The 13,236-nt window shown below is 38.5% G+C and overlaps 1 protein-coding gene across 1 annotated transcript in view; it reads left to right on the top strand.

Annotated features, from left to right (window-relative positions):
* LOC112563610 overlaps window positions 1-7,229 on the top strand; it is a 61,534-nt gene extending 54,305 nt beyond the window's left edge. The window contains exons 14-16 of the mRNA XM_025237734.1: window positions 879-1,775; window positions 4,294-4,453; window positions 4,724-7,229. Coding sequence (XP_025093519.1) covers window positions 879-1,775; window positions 4,294-4,453; window positions 4,724-4,853 — 1,187 coding nt within the window. The 3' untranslated portion in view covers window positions 4,854-7,229. The remainder of the gene's footprint in view (window positions 1-878; window positions 1,776-4,293; window positions 4,454-4,723) is intronic.
* Window positions 7,230-13,236: the final 6,007 nt, after the last annotated feature.

Below are 13,236 nucleotides of genomic sequence, written 5' to 3'. Positions count from 1 at the left end.
AGCTGGACTGCTGAGCCATGTTAGCCAGCATGACTCTCTTTTTCACAAATCTGACATTGGTGCAGCCTGTGTCCCAACTACTTTGAGCTTTGCAGGATCAGACACAACTGACCCTGTAATGTCTTCTCTCAAATATGCAACTCAGGTTTTAATGTGTATACAAATAACCTTTATTCCGACACAAGCTTGATTGACTGCATTATGTCTCCTCAGTTCTTTAATTGTCCATCTCCCAGCTTCATGGTTTTAGAGCCCCTCTATTAACAAAATCGAGATGCAAACGAGGTCATAGATGACTACTGTCTAAATATAGTTTTACTGTAGGATAGGACAGACCCTTCCTTTCAGCTGCCACCATTTATAAGTTTGAATTATTTCAACGGGATGACTGAAACTTTTCTACTCATCAGTCTCCATAACTGCCAGCTGGAAAGCTTTAAACAGTTTGGGATAATGTCACGTATTGTCTTCTGCAGATGAAAACCATGTGACATTCCTCCTTCATGAGCTACATTGGCTGCCCAATGTTTGGAATTCCCTACCCATTACTATTACTGTTTCAACTGTACCTTGAAAGCTTTCAAGTCCATTCTCAAAACCTACACAGTGTCCATGCTGTTACTTTTCTTGTTACTTGAAGCAGGCTTTCTGGTTTTCATTCATTGTTGTCTCCCCAAAGCCTCTGTCAGAAATTCTCTCAAAACCATCAAACTCTTCCACCCATTATTTCCGTTTCATTCATACATTTTGTTCATGTTTTCCATGTTTGTATGCTGTTGTGTGTTTAACTGTGGTCAGCTGCATAAACTGCTAGGTTAGTCTTTTTCTTAGTTTTTAATTAGAAAAACTACATCAGTAGAATTCATTTTTTATTTCAGCTATTTTTGGAGTTCCCAAGAATGTGTGTGCTGAGATGTACATGCAAGCAGTACAAAGATTTGATGACCATCATGGTGCTGCATCTTGTGTGAGGCACATCCACTTTGCTGATATCAGTGATGAAATGGTCTCTAATATCCAAGCAGTCTTCACACAGAAAATGAATATTGTTGCATCCTGCCAGCATGGAGATAGTATGAAGGCAGTCAGATCTTTGGATACAGCACAGCAGAACTCATCAGACAAGATGCAGGAAGATCCTACTGTAAGCAAAAAACAACAGAACAAAGGAGAGACCACACATCCAGACAGTTCTGTTAAGGATGCACAACAAACTGCAAAAGACAAGATTCCATCAACACCAATTGTAGCTAGTACTCAGCAGAACATGGCACAGTCAGTCACACGTGTTGACAGCACACAGCAGAGCACACACTCTACAGCATTAGCCCTGACATCTGGCCTAGATTTCCACAGCACAACAAACCTTAACAAAGAACCAGCTGTTAAAGTAACTCAGAGCAGCGGAGTATTAGGACTTGAGTGGACAATTTGTTTTCATGAATTGGAGTATTTTATTGGGCAGCAAGACATTTCTCAGATAACCACTGATGCTATTATCTTTTGGCATATTGATGGAAGAGTCGTTGATGAAAGATCCTTAAAGAAACTGGTCAAAACCAGTGAGTTCTCATCATTTAAAAAAAAACAGCTGGCAGAAGGAAAAATACATACTTTCCAAGGAAGCAGATGTAAATGGCTTGTATTTGTTGTTGTGCCACCACTTAACAGAGGTAGCTTGGAAAATGTGACATCAATAGTAGAAAAAGCTCTACAAAAGGTTGATAATCTTGAAGCAAAATCAGTGGCCTTGCTCCACTTTCCACATTCAAAAGGTGAGTAGCATCGACCACTTCACAACTTTGACTTTTTCATTCAGATCCATATATCACCAGTGCACAGTATACATGTATTTCTACAACAATAATGAAACTTTAATTGCAATTTTATTGATGACAAGGCTAAATTTGATGTGACTTTGTGACTAGCTCACCGGTTCATCTTGTAATGTATTTTGGCACAGTAGTAAGGTAAAGGATAAGAGATAAGACTAAATGGATGTAGCAGCCAACAAAGTTCACCACTGAGGCCTCTACATGACAGAAAGCATGTCCAGCATATAAAGTTCTGTCCATTGCTTCATTTCAGTGTCACCTCCCTGAAAGATGCCCTGAAGGATGGTCTTAGAGTGTTAATCCAGATCACTGGGACAAAACCAGCTAACACTGTTAAACAGTTTCCAAAAGGGGTTTCTAAATCATGCTATATGCACAATCATCATAAAATCCAATTGAATAGTTGGTTGATTGTGTCTAAAGTTGCGCCAGCAACTAAGGCTATATCACGGCGAGAAAAGGCGATCTCACCTTAAAAAGTTTAGGGACAAAACCCCCAAGAGATATAACCAAAACATCTTAATAAAAGCCAACACAAAAGCAAAAACAGTGTAAAAAACAGTGGGTTAAATGTGAAAAGGGGTCTAAAGGCAAGCGCATCCTCAACGCAAATGTAAAGTCAGTCCTTCTACATGGATCTGAGACATGGTGTGTGACAAACACTATCACCAGCGAGATTCAGATATTCGTCAACAGATGTTTGCACCATATCCTCAACATCAGATGGCTAGAGAAGATCTCCAATACAGACCTGTGGGACAGAACCGACCAAAAACCTGCTAGCCAATTGACATCAAGAAGCGGAAATATGGCTGGATCTGTCACACCTTTTGCGAAAACCTGCCAACAATTTAACAAGACGAGCTGCGGGCTGGAACCCACATGGGATGCGCAAGGTTGGGAGACCCAGACAGACATGGAGGAGGTCGATCCACAGCGAGGCGGAGGAAGTTGGCATGACATGGTCCCAATTGGAAAGGGACGCCCAGAACCGGGTCCGATGGTGGGGTGTAGTTGCGGCCCTATGCTCCACTGGGGGTGATTAGGAACAAGAAGTGCCTCCTTGATCATTTAGAAGGCTCCATCCTGCTCTATCACCCACAGCCCTGTAATATCCAAGGAAAGTCTCAGTGTGGCGTTACTCTGCAATTTTGACTTACACTTCGACTTGCTGGAGACATAGCCCATAGTCAAGTCGTTCAAAGGCTTTACTAACTGTGAAAAATCTGGGATAAAACTGCGGTAAAAACCCTGCGAAACTCTTTACTTCTTTCGCTATCGTGAGTTTTGGCCACGAAGTGACAGCGGATATTTTGTCCGGATCAGATATACATCCTTCGGATATGACACATCTCGTAGGTGGATAAGAGGAATGCAGTCACTGGCCGCTTCTTGACCGTGAAGTTGCTATTTAAAGGCTGGGCAGCACTGGCCCTGCACTCTCTCACCAAGTGTCCATGGCCTCCGCACCCGTAGCACGGCCCCCTTAATTGATGGGAGTAGGTCGTCTCACTTGGCGGTCATGTGGTAATCCCATACCTGAAGAGATGGAAGAGGCTTGCTGATACGGTGCGGGGTGGTGCCATGACTTCAGCTTCTGAGCCACCAGTGTAGCTAGTTGCTCTAAATCGCACTCGAAACGTCCCTCTCTCGATACACTCAACGTTGACAACGTTGCTCTCCCTTTCTCTCACTTGACACAACGCCTTTGATAGATCGTGCTCCGCTTGGCCCGGGGCTCCAAAGTTTTACGTAGCTACAGCGCCAATAAGGGCTGGGTGTCCTTATGTTGTGCGAGAAGAGCGTGATACACTTTCCGGTGAATCTCTTTTTCTTGGAACTTCCCGCTCCTCACCAACCTGCCCCATAGGATAGCAGGAATTCCTCGCGGCTCCTTCCCCTTTTTGTGGCCTCATGCCGAGAAATTCGACAAGTTCATCTTCCACGCACTCGCGGTTCTCGTATATTCCCTTCAGGGTAGCGATGATCTCTCTGCTGTCTGAGCAATGCTTGACTAATTGCTCTAGGCCCACACCTCTCAGGTAATTGGCTCGCAGTCTTTTTACTCTGATCTCTTCTCCGTCGGTGCTTAAATTTTTTTCCTGGTAGGCGGTTAATTTTTGTTTGAAGAGTAGACTGGTTGTGCCATGCAGGACCTGCTTACGATTACTCAAGACAGGCATGAGTGGTACCAGTCAAAGGACAAATACGACATTACTGACTTTCCCCAGTAAAACAGACCTTTTGGTTTTCATCTGTTATAGCCTCTGTTGTTGTCGTGCCTATTCACGAGGCTTCAGTCAGCTGCACAATGTTTCAGTGATAATGCTCCATTATGAAATCTGCAGCTTTAAGTTTTATTTTAGATGTCTTGGAAGATTGATTGTAAAAGACTGTTGTGAGTTGACTGTACATTACATAGTATTGTTTAACATAACAATATTTGTGTTTATTACAGAGGTCAGAAAGGACAATGAACATCAAGCAGAAGTCTTCTCCTCAGCATTAAAAAAGCTTGCGGGAAGACCCCAAAAATCATTGAAAAAAGTCTATATTGTGAATTTGGAAGAAGAATTTATTTCACTACTTGGAAAAGAAGTGTTAGCTTCTATTCAGAGGTAAGAAGATCAAAAGAAATTACTGCCAGTGAGAAAGACCACCTTAACGCAATCAGTACACACTAATATGCTTTACTTTCTTCTACCCACCCTAGTTTTATGACGTTTTAGAATTAAGAGGACTATGGGAACCATGAGACTGCAAGAAAATAGCAGATGTGGGAGCCTTGTATTGAAATATGAAATCTTTCATAAAAAGCGTATTATAAGTGTATGTGATTATATTATAAGATCAGTTATCACAGTATTATTGCAACATTTGGATTTCAGGAATGATCATAGAGTACATGGATATCTGAGCAGAGACCAGGAGCAGCTTACTGCTGAAAATCTGACTGAGGCTGAACTTACACCTAGAAATGAAAGAGGTGACACAGTTGTTCAGGAGTCTGCAGTGTAGCTAGAGTAAAAGGTACAGAAATGCAGGCCTGCTTCTTAAGGAACTGACAGAGTTCATGAAACAGAGAGCTGATCTGTATATTGTGAGCTTTAACTGCCACTAACTGATATATATACATATGAAAATACCGATATATAGTCTTGGAGATAACGGGACACAATATTTTCACTGGTATTTTAATTCTTTTGACTTAGAAAAAATCGAACATAAATATAAGAAAGCTATGTGTAGAGAAATAGTGCTGAGATTAATTGTTTAGGTGATTAAGTGTTCCCTAATGTTATGTTCAAAATCATTCATCTGCATTCCAATCCTGTGCAGTTCCATCATTTTTGCAATGGGTGGAAAATTTTTTAAAATTGTTATCTTCTTTATGACATCCAGTTTGTTTTTATAATGGATGTGAAAAATGAAGAGACAAAAGAATGGTCACTCCATGTGAGGTCCTCAGATAAAAAATTTCATAGTAACACAAACAGCTATATAAATACCTTTTTGTGCTTGAAAGATGTATGCAGAAAATTGTGGTAGGTACTTCCATTTTACTTCCTTGAGGTCTGGATGTAGGAGGGGGAACAACACCAAGTGACCCTCACAACACATCATGCCCTTAACAGTCCTAGTATGTGCATGCAAACACACACAGAGAAACACACACAGCCTAAAATAATGTAAGCGCTTTATGTGTCACCAAGAGTGATATGTGTAATAACTAGCATACTGTGAATATGCAGGCATTTACAAAATCTGAAAGCTGTTAAAGACAGAAAGTGTGGCTCATTTCACAACACTCAGATCTCATCTTGGACGTACTGTTCTTTCTCTGTATTTGGCCTCTAAAGAGCTAGATGCTTTGCTGTGATATAGCCTTAATTGCTGGCTAACAACATTCTTCTACCCCATCAGTCACTCAAGTTATGAACTAGTTAGGGAAAGGTCTACAACACTCTCATTTATAAACACCCATGACAAATTGACATGAATTTCAATACTTTGACAGTCAATGCAAATGACAGCTACTAAAAATGTGCTTGTTTTTATCTGTAATTGTATGCCACTCATTAAATTAGTGTTTAAAATGGGTTTAATGCTAGAAAACGATACAAATACTTAATGCTCACAGAAATGTTTTATCAAGAAAATCTCTTACTAAATGCCTCATTGCCAAGCTCTAAATGAGACAACAGTGTTGTAATAAAAGCTTTGCTAGTGCCTGATGACCCAAGTAATTAAAGGGCCTCAAATATCCCACCTATTAGCTCTTTCTAGCTCTGTTGATTGCTGGAGAATGTCATATGATGTCATTTCCAGCTTTCCTGTGAAGTATTCTCCTTGCCTAAGTAAAGCTTTTTAAATTTGTCCACATAAAAGTTTATCTGGCACATGGCTGCCCAATCAGCAAACAACATGATGATCTAAAAACATTCTTTACATTGTTAATAACATTACTGAAAACATCTTTTAAATTTTGTATTATTAAACAGAAATAACCATTAGTTTTAGTTTTTGCAGTTTATCTAAATATAATACACCACTATATGTGCCTAATAATTATGTTGTAATGCACTATAACTATTTCAAAGAAAATTTCGTTGTTAGCACGATTGTAACCATTTCTCTGCGACTTGAAAAGATGGGAACTGAAAGATGTTAAACTGAGCTTAAATGAGTAGTGCTTAAACAAATTATACAATTTCACAATTTGTAGTTTAAGCTTTTGTTTGATAAATATTATCCATACACCCCTGTTCAGTCTGGTATTATTACCAGCATTTTAGTTTGGGAATATGGTAAACTTTCGATAATTTCTATCATACATTGAGAAGTTGTATTGTTGGTCCTGTGTACATGAGGGTTGGGGAGAGCTATGTGTGCTGGTATTATCTTTTCCATTAGAAGTAGGGCAGTAAGAAGTTTGGTAATTGTAAGCTTATGCTTTCTGGACAAATATTGTTGATTGTTACATATATTATTTGTGTACATGAAATAATTTTCCACTAGATGTTTAGAAAAGCTGGTGAATTGGTTAGCAAAGGAAGACTAGAAACAGGTTTTTGTTAAAACTAGTATGGTAATATGTACTGTGGTCTGATATTTGTAGAATACTTGACTAATCCTTAGAAATATGAACATTGTGTAGGACTTGCTTGGTGATGCCCCATTCTAAATTCAGCATCTGTGAAGTTTAATTCAAATGAGGTAAATGATATTCCATATTCCCAATGATAAAACTTGTAATTCTATATTTTACTCAATATTTTTATAAATTGTTCCTTCTCTTTACTTCCATTTATTTTCTGAAACAAGTAAATAACTTTAAAAGGTACTCAAATTAAAATATATAGTCAAATCTCGCTACTATGCCACCCCGCTACTATGCCACTCTCGGTATTATGCCACTTTTGCTCGGTCCCGACTATAAATTCAATGTAAAAAAAAATTTACTATGCCACCCCCTACTCTCGCTACTATGCCACTTTTGTGTGACTGTTAAAAGACACAAGTTGTTAAATTCCGTGCAGTGCTCAATTATTATACTGTATGGTAGTGTGGGTCATCGCAGTTAGGTGGGATGGAACATAGCACGCACACAGGGAGGGAGGAGGCTTGCAATGTGGGGGGTGGTGGTCGCTGGCCGGGTGACAGCCAGGTGCAGGGCCGCCGAGAGCCAGCCCGGGCCCCAGGACAGACGACCTCTCCGGCCTCCGGGCCCCTTGTACTTGTAATCGTAAATTATTTTCCCAGTATATAATGTATGTTTACAATTCTACAGACTTGAAACTCAACTTCTGCATGTGTAATGCTTGGGTGTTCTGTCCTTAGACCTTTCTTTAAAAGAAAAAGAAAAGGAGAAGAAGAAAACAAAATCCACTGACCAAGGCCGGGCCCCCTTGACAGCCGCAGGCCCGGGTACACCAGACCCCCTGTCCCCCCTCTCGTCAGGCCTGGCCAGGTGACAGAGGGAAGGTGTGAGGGGGTCGACTAGCGACAGGATGCAGGTTCGTGGATGTGGTTGGGAGGGGTGGAGGATGAAGAGGTGAGGGGGAGAATGAGAGGAGACAGCTAGCGAAGCCGACGATTCTTGAGAGCTTTGGACCAGACCTGGGCAAAGGCCTCCTGTCTCTGACCGGCCCGCCCGCCAGTATATATATACTATACATACAGTATTGGGTAAAACTGAGTTAACTATATTAGTCTGGCCCTCTAAAACCATCCCAATTTATCATGCGGCCCCTTGGGAAAATTAATTGCCCACCCCTGCTTTGGACTGACGGGTAACTTGAACAAATAAAGCCGTTTTTACGAACCCTCACTACTATGCCACTCTCGCTACTATGCCACTTTTGCTCGGTCCCGGTAGGTGGCATATAAGCGAGATTTGACTGTATTCTGTCATAATCTTGATAAATAAAATTTTGCACTAGTTTTTGGAAAGTTTTTATTTCTGTGATCTTTTGTGTTTGATGTGCATTTGCAGGTAATGAATCATTGGTAGACACATGTGTACACAACATTTTTTATCTAAGGTGTTTAGATCCTACAGCATGTACATCATCTGTAAAGAAATGGAGATGATAACATGACATTCATCATTAGAAGTGAATTGACTGTTTAACGGTGATTGTCAAGATAGTAAGAATTCAAGAGAAAGTATTTTGTTTGTAAATGGCATAAATGCATGGACTTGTTTCGCTTGTCTGTTTTTACTTCATCATTAATAAATAACTGAAAATTCTACTATTATATTTTTTTAATGTCTGAATGTACTGTCTCAATGTCTACTGAAAAGCTGTTTTTCACACTGTTCATATGGCTGTACACATCTCAATTTCTAAAGGTGGCTTGTCACTAGGTTGACTGAAGGAAGTCAACAACTAATGATAATGTTCTTTCAGTGGTGCTTTCCAAAGAAAAACCCTATATATTCACATAAAAATTAAAGGCCCACATATTCTTGAAGGAGATGATAAAATTCCTGCTACCCTAGTAGCATTGAAAGAGGAACCCATATGGAACTCATGTCAGATTTACCTGGGATTCATCTGACAAATCCATGTGGGTCCCAGGCCGAAAGCTGGTAAAGCAATGGACCCATATGTGTTTTTCCATATAAAACACAGGTAGATCCCAGATAAATCCCAGTCGAATTCTTGATGATATTATTGGTATTTTTAGGTATTTTGGCATATTCTGATTTACATTGTTTTAAATCAGAATTTGCCAAAATACCAATTATATCAAATACATCAAAATAACCTTATAAATGCCAAAAATATGGATTTCTTCTTCTTCTTCGTCGATCACTCAATAAAATATGGATTAATAAGGAGTGTTTTGCCATGACTACATTAATTAAGCAGCAAAAAAAGTGCACAAAAATTGCAAAATGTTACAACAAAAAAAACAAACATGATTTGTCTTTTACTGACGTTTATTGAAGTTAAAATGTCTGTGAAAATAAGTATAAAAAGCAAGGTCATGAAAAAAATAATTTTAAATATACAACAGTTGTGAAGCATTGTCCCATTAAAATGCATAAAAAATGTTTCCTCACGACATGTTAATGCAACACTCGTTATTTGATTATGAGTTGTAGAAGAAGCAAAAACAAGTATCCACTGACAAAACCATTAAAATTAAATTGCAGTTTTACATTACTCTGATTTTTTCCCAAAGAAAAGGTTCAGAGATCTATTACAATATATCAAATGATGAGCATGAACTGAATTGCTTTCAAAAGGGAGTGATTTAAGCTTCAACAGACATTTCTTATAATAAATAAAATCCACGAGATTAAATATAAACGGTTCCAAGCTGGATTGCAGATTCTGGTATTAACTACAAACATTTAAAAAAGTATGCAAATTTAAAACTTGTACTTTTATAAATAGCTGATAAAAAAAAATCTCGTGAAACCTAGCAGTCTTTTTTTTTTCTGCAGGTAAAGTTGTACAGCTTTACTCGTCATCCACCCCATAACAATTTACTGACTTGTACAGGCTGTGCTCAGCCCCTTCCCTTCTGCTATTCTCTCGATCCCGAGCACCAGCTAACCAAATTGATGTATACACCTGCAGGTCAGCATCTGTAGCTTCAGGATAACTTTCCTTGCAGCATCTAAAAATAGAACAAATATAAGATATATGAGGTCCGCATAAAAAGTAATCACTTAATTCAGGTCACCGACCCTAAAATCCAGAATATAATGAGAAAAAAAAGGAAGGTACAATAGAATCAATATAGATATGTAAATTCCATAACAATTTAAGCATTATAATCAGAAAGAACTACAAGTGGAAGCTGCATTAGAATTTCTTTAGGCAGGCAACTGATTTTTTTAAAAATCCCAATACATGCGAAATGTAAGGATGTCTATCAATTGTTGTGTTCATGTCCTTTCTACACAGTGTTAGCCAGCTGGATTAAAAGACTAGACACTGCATAAACATGTGTCCATATTTTTTAATTTTTTCAATGTAATTGGATCACAATGAATGAGTAGGAAAAGTTCGCCAGGCTAGAGTTGTCTCCTGTAATGTTTTTTTTTTAATCTCATGAAAACACAGTCAAATATCTTTAAATCCTTACCCTGAACTGTTTGTAAAATAAAGGAGTGGTTCTTGAGTCCCTTCTTCTCTTCAGACCATTGAAGTACGTAACACCGGCTGAGTCACTTGACAATAGCACAGATAGTATGCTCCTCACCACGTGCTTTAAAGTGAATATTCCACCATCGTCAAATGGCATTCCTGGAAACAGACAATTAAGCATACATCACTTTTTAAATAAAAGTTGCGTGGGCAGTATCATGATACATTTATGAGACTAGTATTATAAACCAAAATATGGATGAAAACCATTAAGGAGTTTCCCATTTTTCTCTGTAACCAAGCTGAAGTTGTTACAGAAAATTTTATATCAGCTGTAATCCATGCAACATAACAATGCCTTTGTTACTTTTTAGTACTGCAGACATGTCATTTCTTCTATAAAATAAAATGCTATAAAAACCTTTAAAGGAATAGCAAATTGACTCCCTCCTACTAACAAATCAGAATACAGCACATACCGAGTGTGTCCGTTTCCTGGTCAGTCTTCCAATCCCACTCCAGACGGTCAACATCCTCTGAAGATTGTATGAGAAACTGGAACCTCCTCTGGCAGTTTCCTCCTGTCAGTCCTTTTCTGGTGTTGTTTCTCCATCCTTGAAGCTCCTTTTCACATCTTTTATATCATCTCTCATCTCTTCCAGAAGAGACAGTTGCTGCTGTCCAAGTTCTCTAGTTGAGCTGGAACCAACGAACACAATAGCAGAAAACCATATAAGATGTGATCTTTGCTGGCTTCACTAATTCACAATGCTTGGAAAATATAACTACTCTTGGTTGCTTTTATTTGTCATATATCTATTGATATCTGGATCCATATTTATTTCAATTTTTTTTTCACTATGGCAAAAAAGAAGCTGGGATTTTCCACTTCTGGCTATATTTCACAAAAAAAACACTGTTATAAGTCTTGGCCGAGGTAAGAAAAACAAACTTTTAAAAATGATTATATAACAAAATGACTTCAAATTACCTTCCAAGGGGGTTGTGGTCCTATGCTGGCAGGATGAAAACCGGAGAATGACTGTTGGAGATGTGAAGGCAAAGGTGAAACAGTACTTTGTCGATAGCTGCTACTTGGGGACACCTAGGGCTGACAACTACTGGCGGCAAGAGAGTATGGCAATGGTGGTGGGACACTGCTGCATTGAATGGTCATCACATAGTGATTCCCTCGGCATTTCTCTCTCCTCGCTGTCTGTTAGGCTGTGCATCCCTGTTGTCTCAAATGAATATATTGCATAAACTTATTTAGCTCAGTAAATTTAAAACTATAAGCGTGTTGATATGTTGTTTTAAAAACTTTATTTAAAAAGAACATTTTATTATTTTTAAAGAACTATTTACAGTGCACATGGGGGCTATCGATCGGAGGAACAAGTCAATTTGTTTATCACTTAAATATGCTATTTTACCAGGAAGTGACACAGCTTGTGTCCTTACAATGTCCCAAAAGAATCCCACTAAAATTAAGAAGAGAAAATGAAACAGACGCAAATCTTAATCGAGTTACCGTGCCTTGTTTTTTGATTGGAGATTTGTGTCATCATTCTCTCACCTCGACATTTCTTTCAGTGTCTCGCAGATTTGGCTAGCTGCTTTGCAGTTACCTTCATGGATAAATATTAAAAAAGTAGCCAAAATTAAATTCACCAATCCAGACCAAAAGTATATCATAATTTCCCTTAACAATACTACAACTTTATAGTGCAGCATAATAACCAAAGTTACAGTACCTGTTACAGTGTTTCCAACAGTCCAGATATATCTTTTTAATCTCCTTCCTTTGTCCTGCAGTACATAATGGTAAAGCAGTCATTGACAATTAATGCTCACAGGGGCACAACTTCATAAATTTTTCTGGTAAAATTAATTATGAATTAAAAAATTGCACCGCTTACTTAATGATTGTGCAGTGTGAACTGGATGCATGGCCATGAGGAATCTGGTGTTTAATAATGAAGCTTGCAGATTTTGGTGGCGCAGTTGCCCATACTGCGACGCACTGGAATCTTTAAAAATGCTAGCAGCCAGTCTGTCTGGAATTTCTACTGATAATACTAATATGCAAATGCCTATCTCTTTGTAACACACTGTTAATGTGTAAAGCAGCATAAAATAAAAAATATGTTATGTACAGCATATTTGCACTGATAGTCAAATGCAAGGTGTTAAACACAACACAGCCAGTACATTCTTTCTCCTAAAGGGCCCTTACCCATGAATTTTACCCCCTTTCAAGAAATTTTAAAAAGTAACTGAACAAGATAAAGAACAATTCAAATTGATAATGACAGATCAAAATGTGTTGAAGTGGAACAGTCTTACCTTAATCTTTCTTAAGAACATACTTTTATGATAATCCAACCAGACTAATTTAGACAGAGATTCTTTAAATTCCAAAGTGAAAATAATCCAGAACTATTTTCTACAAGATTAATGTTAACTTGCGGTTTTCAACAGTGTTCGGACAAAAAAATGCCCCTTTTTTTGGGGGGGAAAACAGGAATGGGGGGGGATGGGGGTTTAAAAAAAATTTACGTAGATACTCAGTAAATGAGACAAAGCACTAAATGTAATGTTAGCATTGGCTTCCAGTGCAAATCCTGATACAAATGCTTTTCTGATATGCGCTTGGTATTCTGTATAATTCAGTGTCGCGTCCTGTTTCACTTGAATTCCTGATCTAAATAATCAAGACAAGAATTCATTCATTACATCTGTTTCGTTTTGATCTTACCTGACAGGCATGCTACTGTTGGTGCTCAGGCCTG

The sequence above is a fragment of the Pomacea canaliculata genome, linkage group LG5 (genome assembly GCF_003073045.1).
Source record: "Pomacea canaliculata isolate SZHN2017 linkage group LG5, ASM307304v1, whole genome shotgun sequence".
NCBI classification, from domain to species: Eukaryota; Metazoa; Mollusca; class Gastropoda; order Architaenioglossa; family Ampullariidae; genus Pomacea; species Pomacea canaliculata.
The sequence above is the reverse complement of the archived record's forward strand: the minus strand, read 5'-3'. Positions and strand labels throughout refer to the sequence as shown.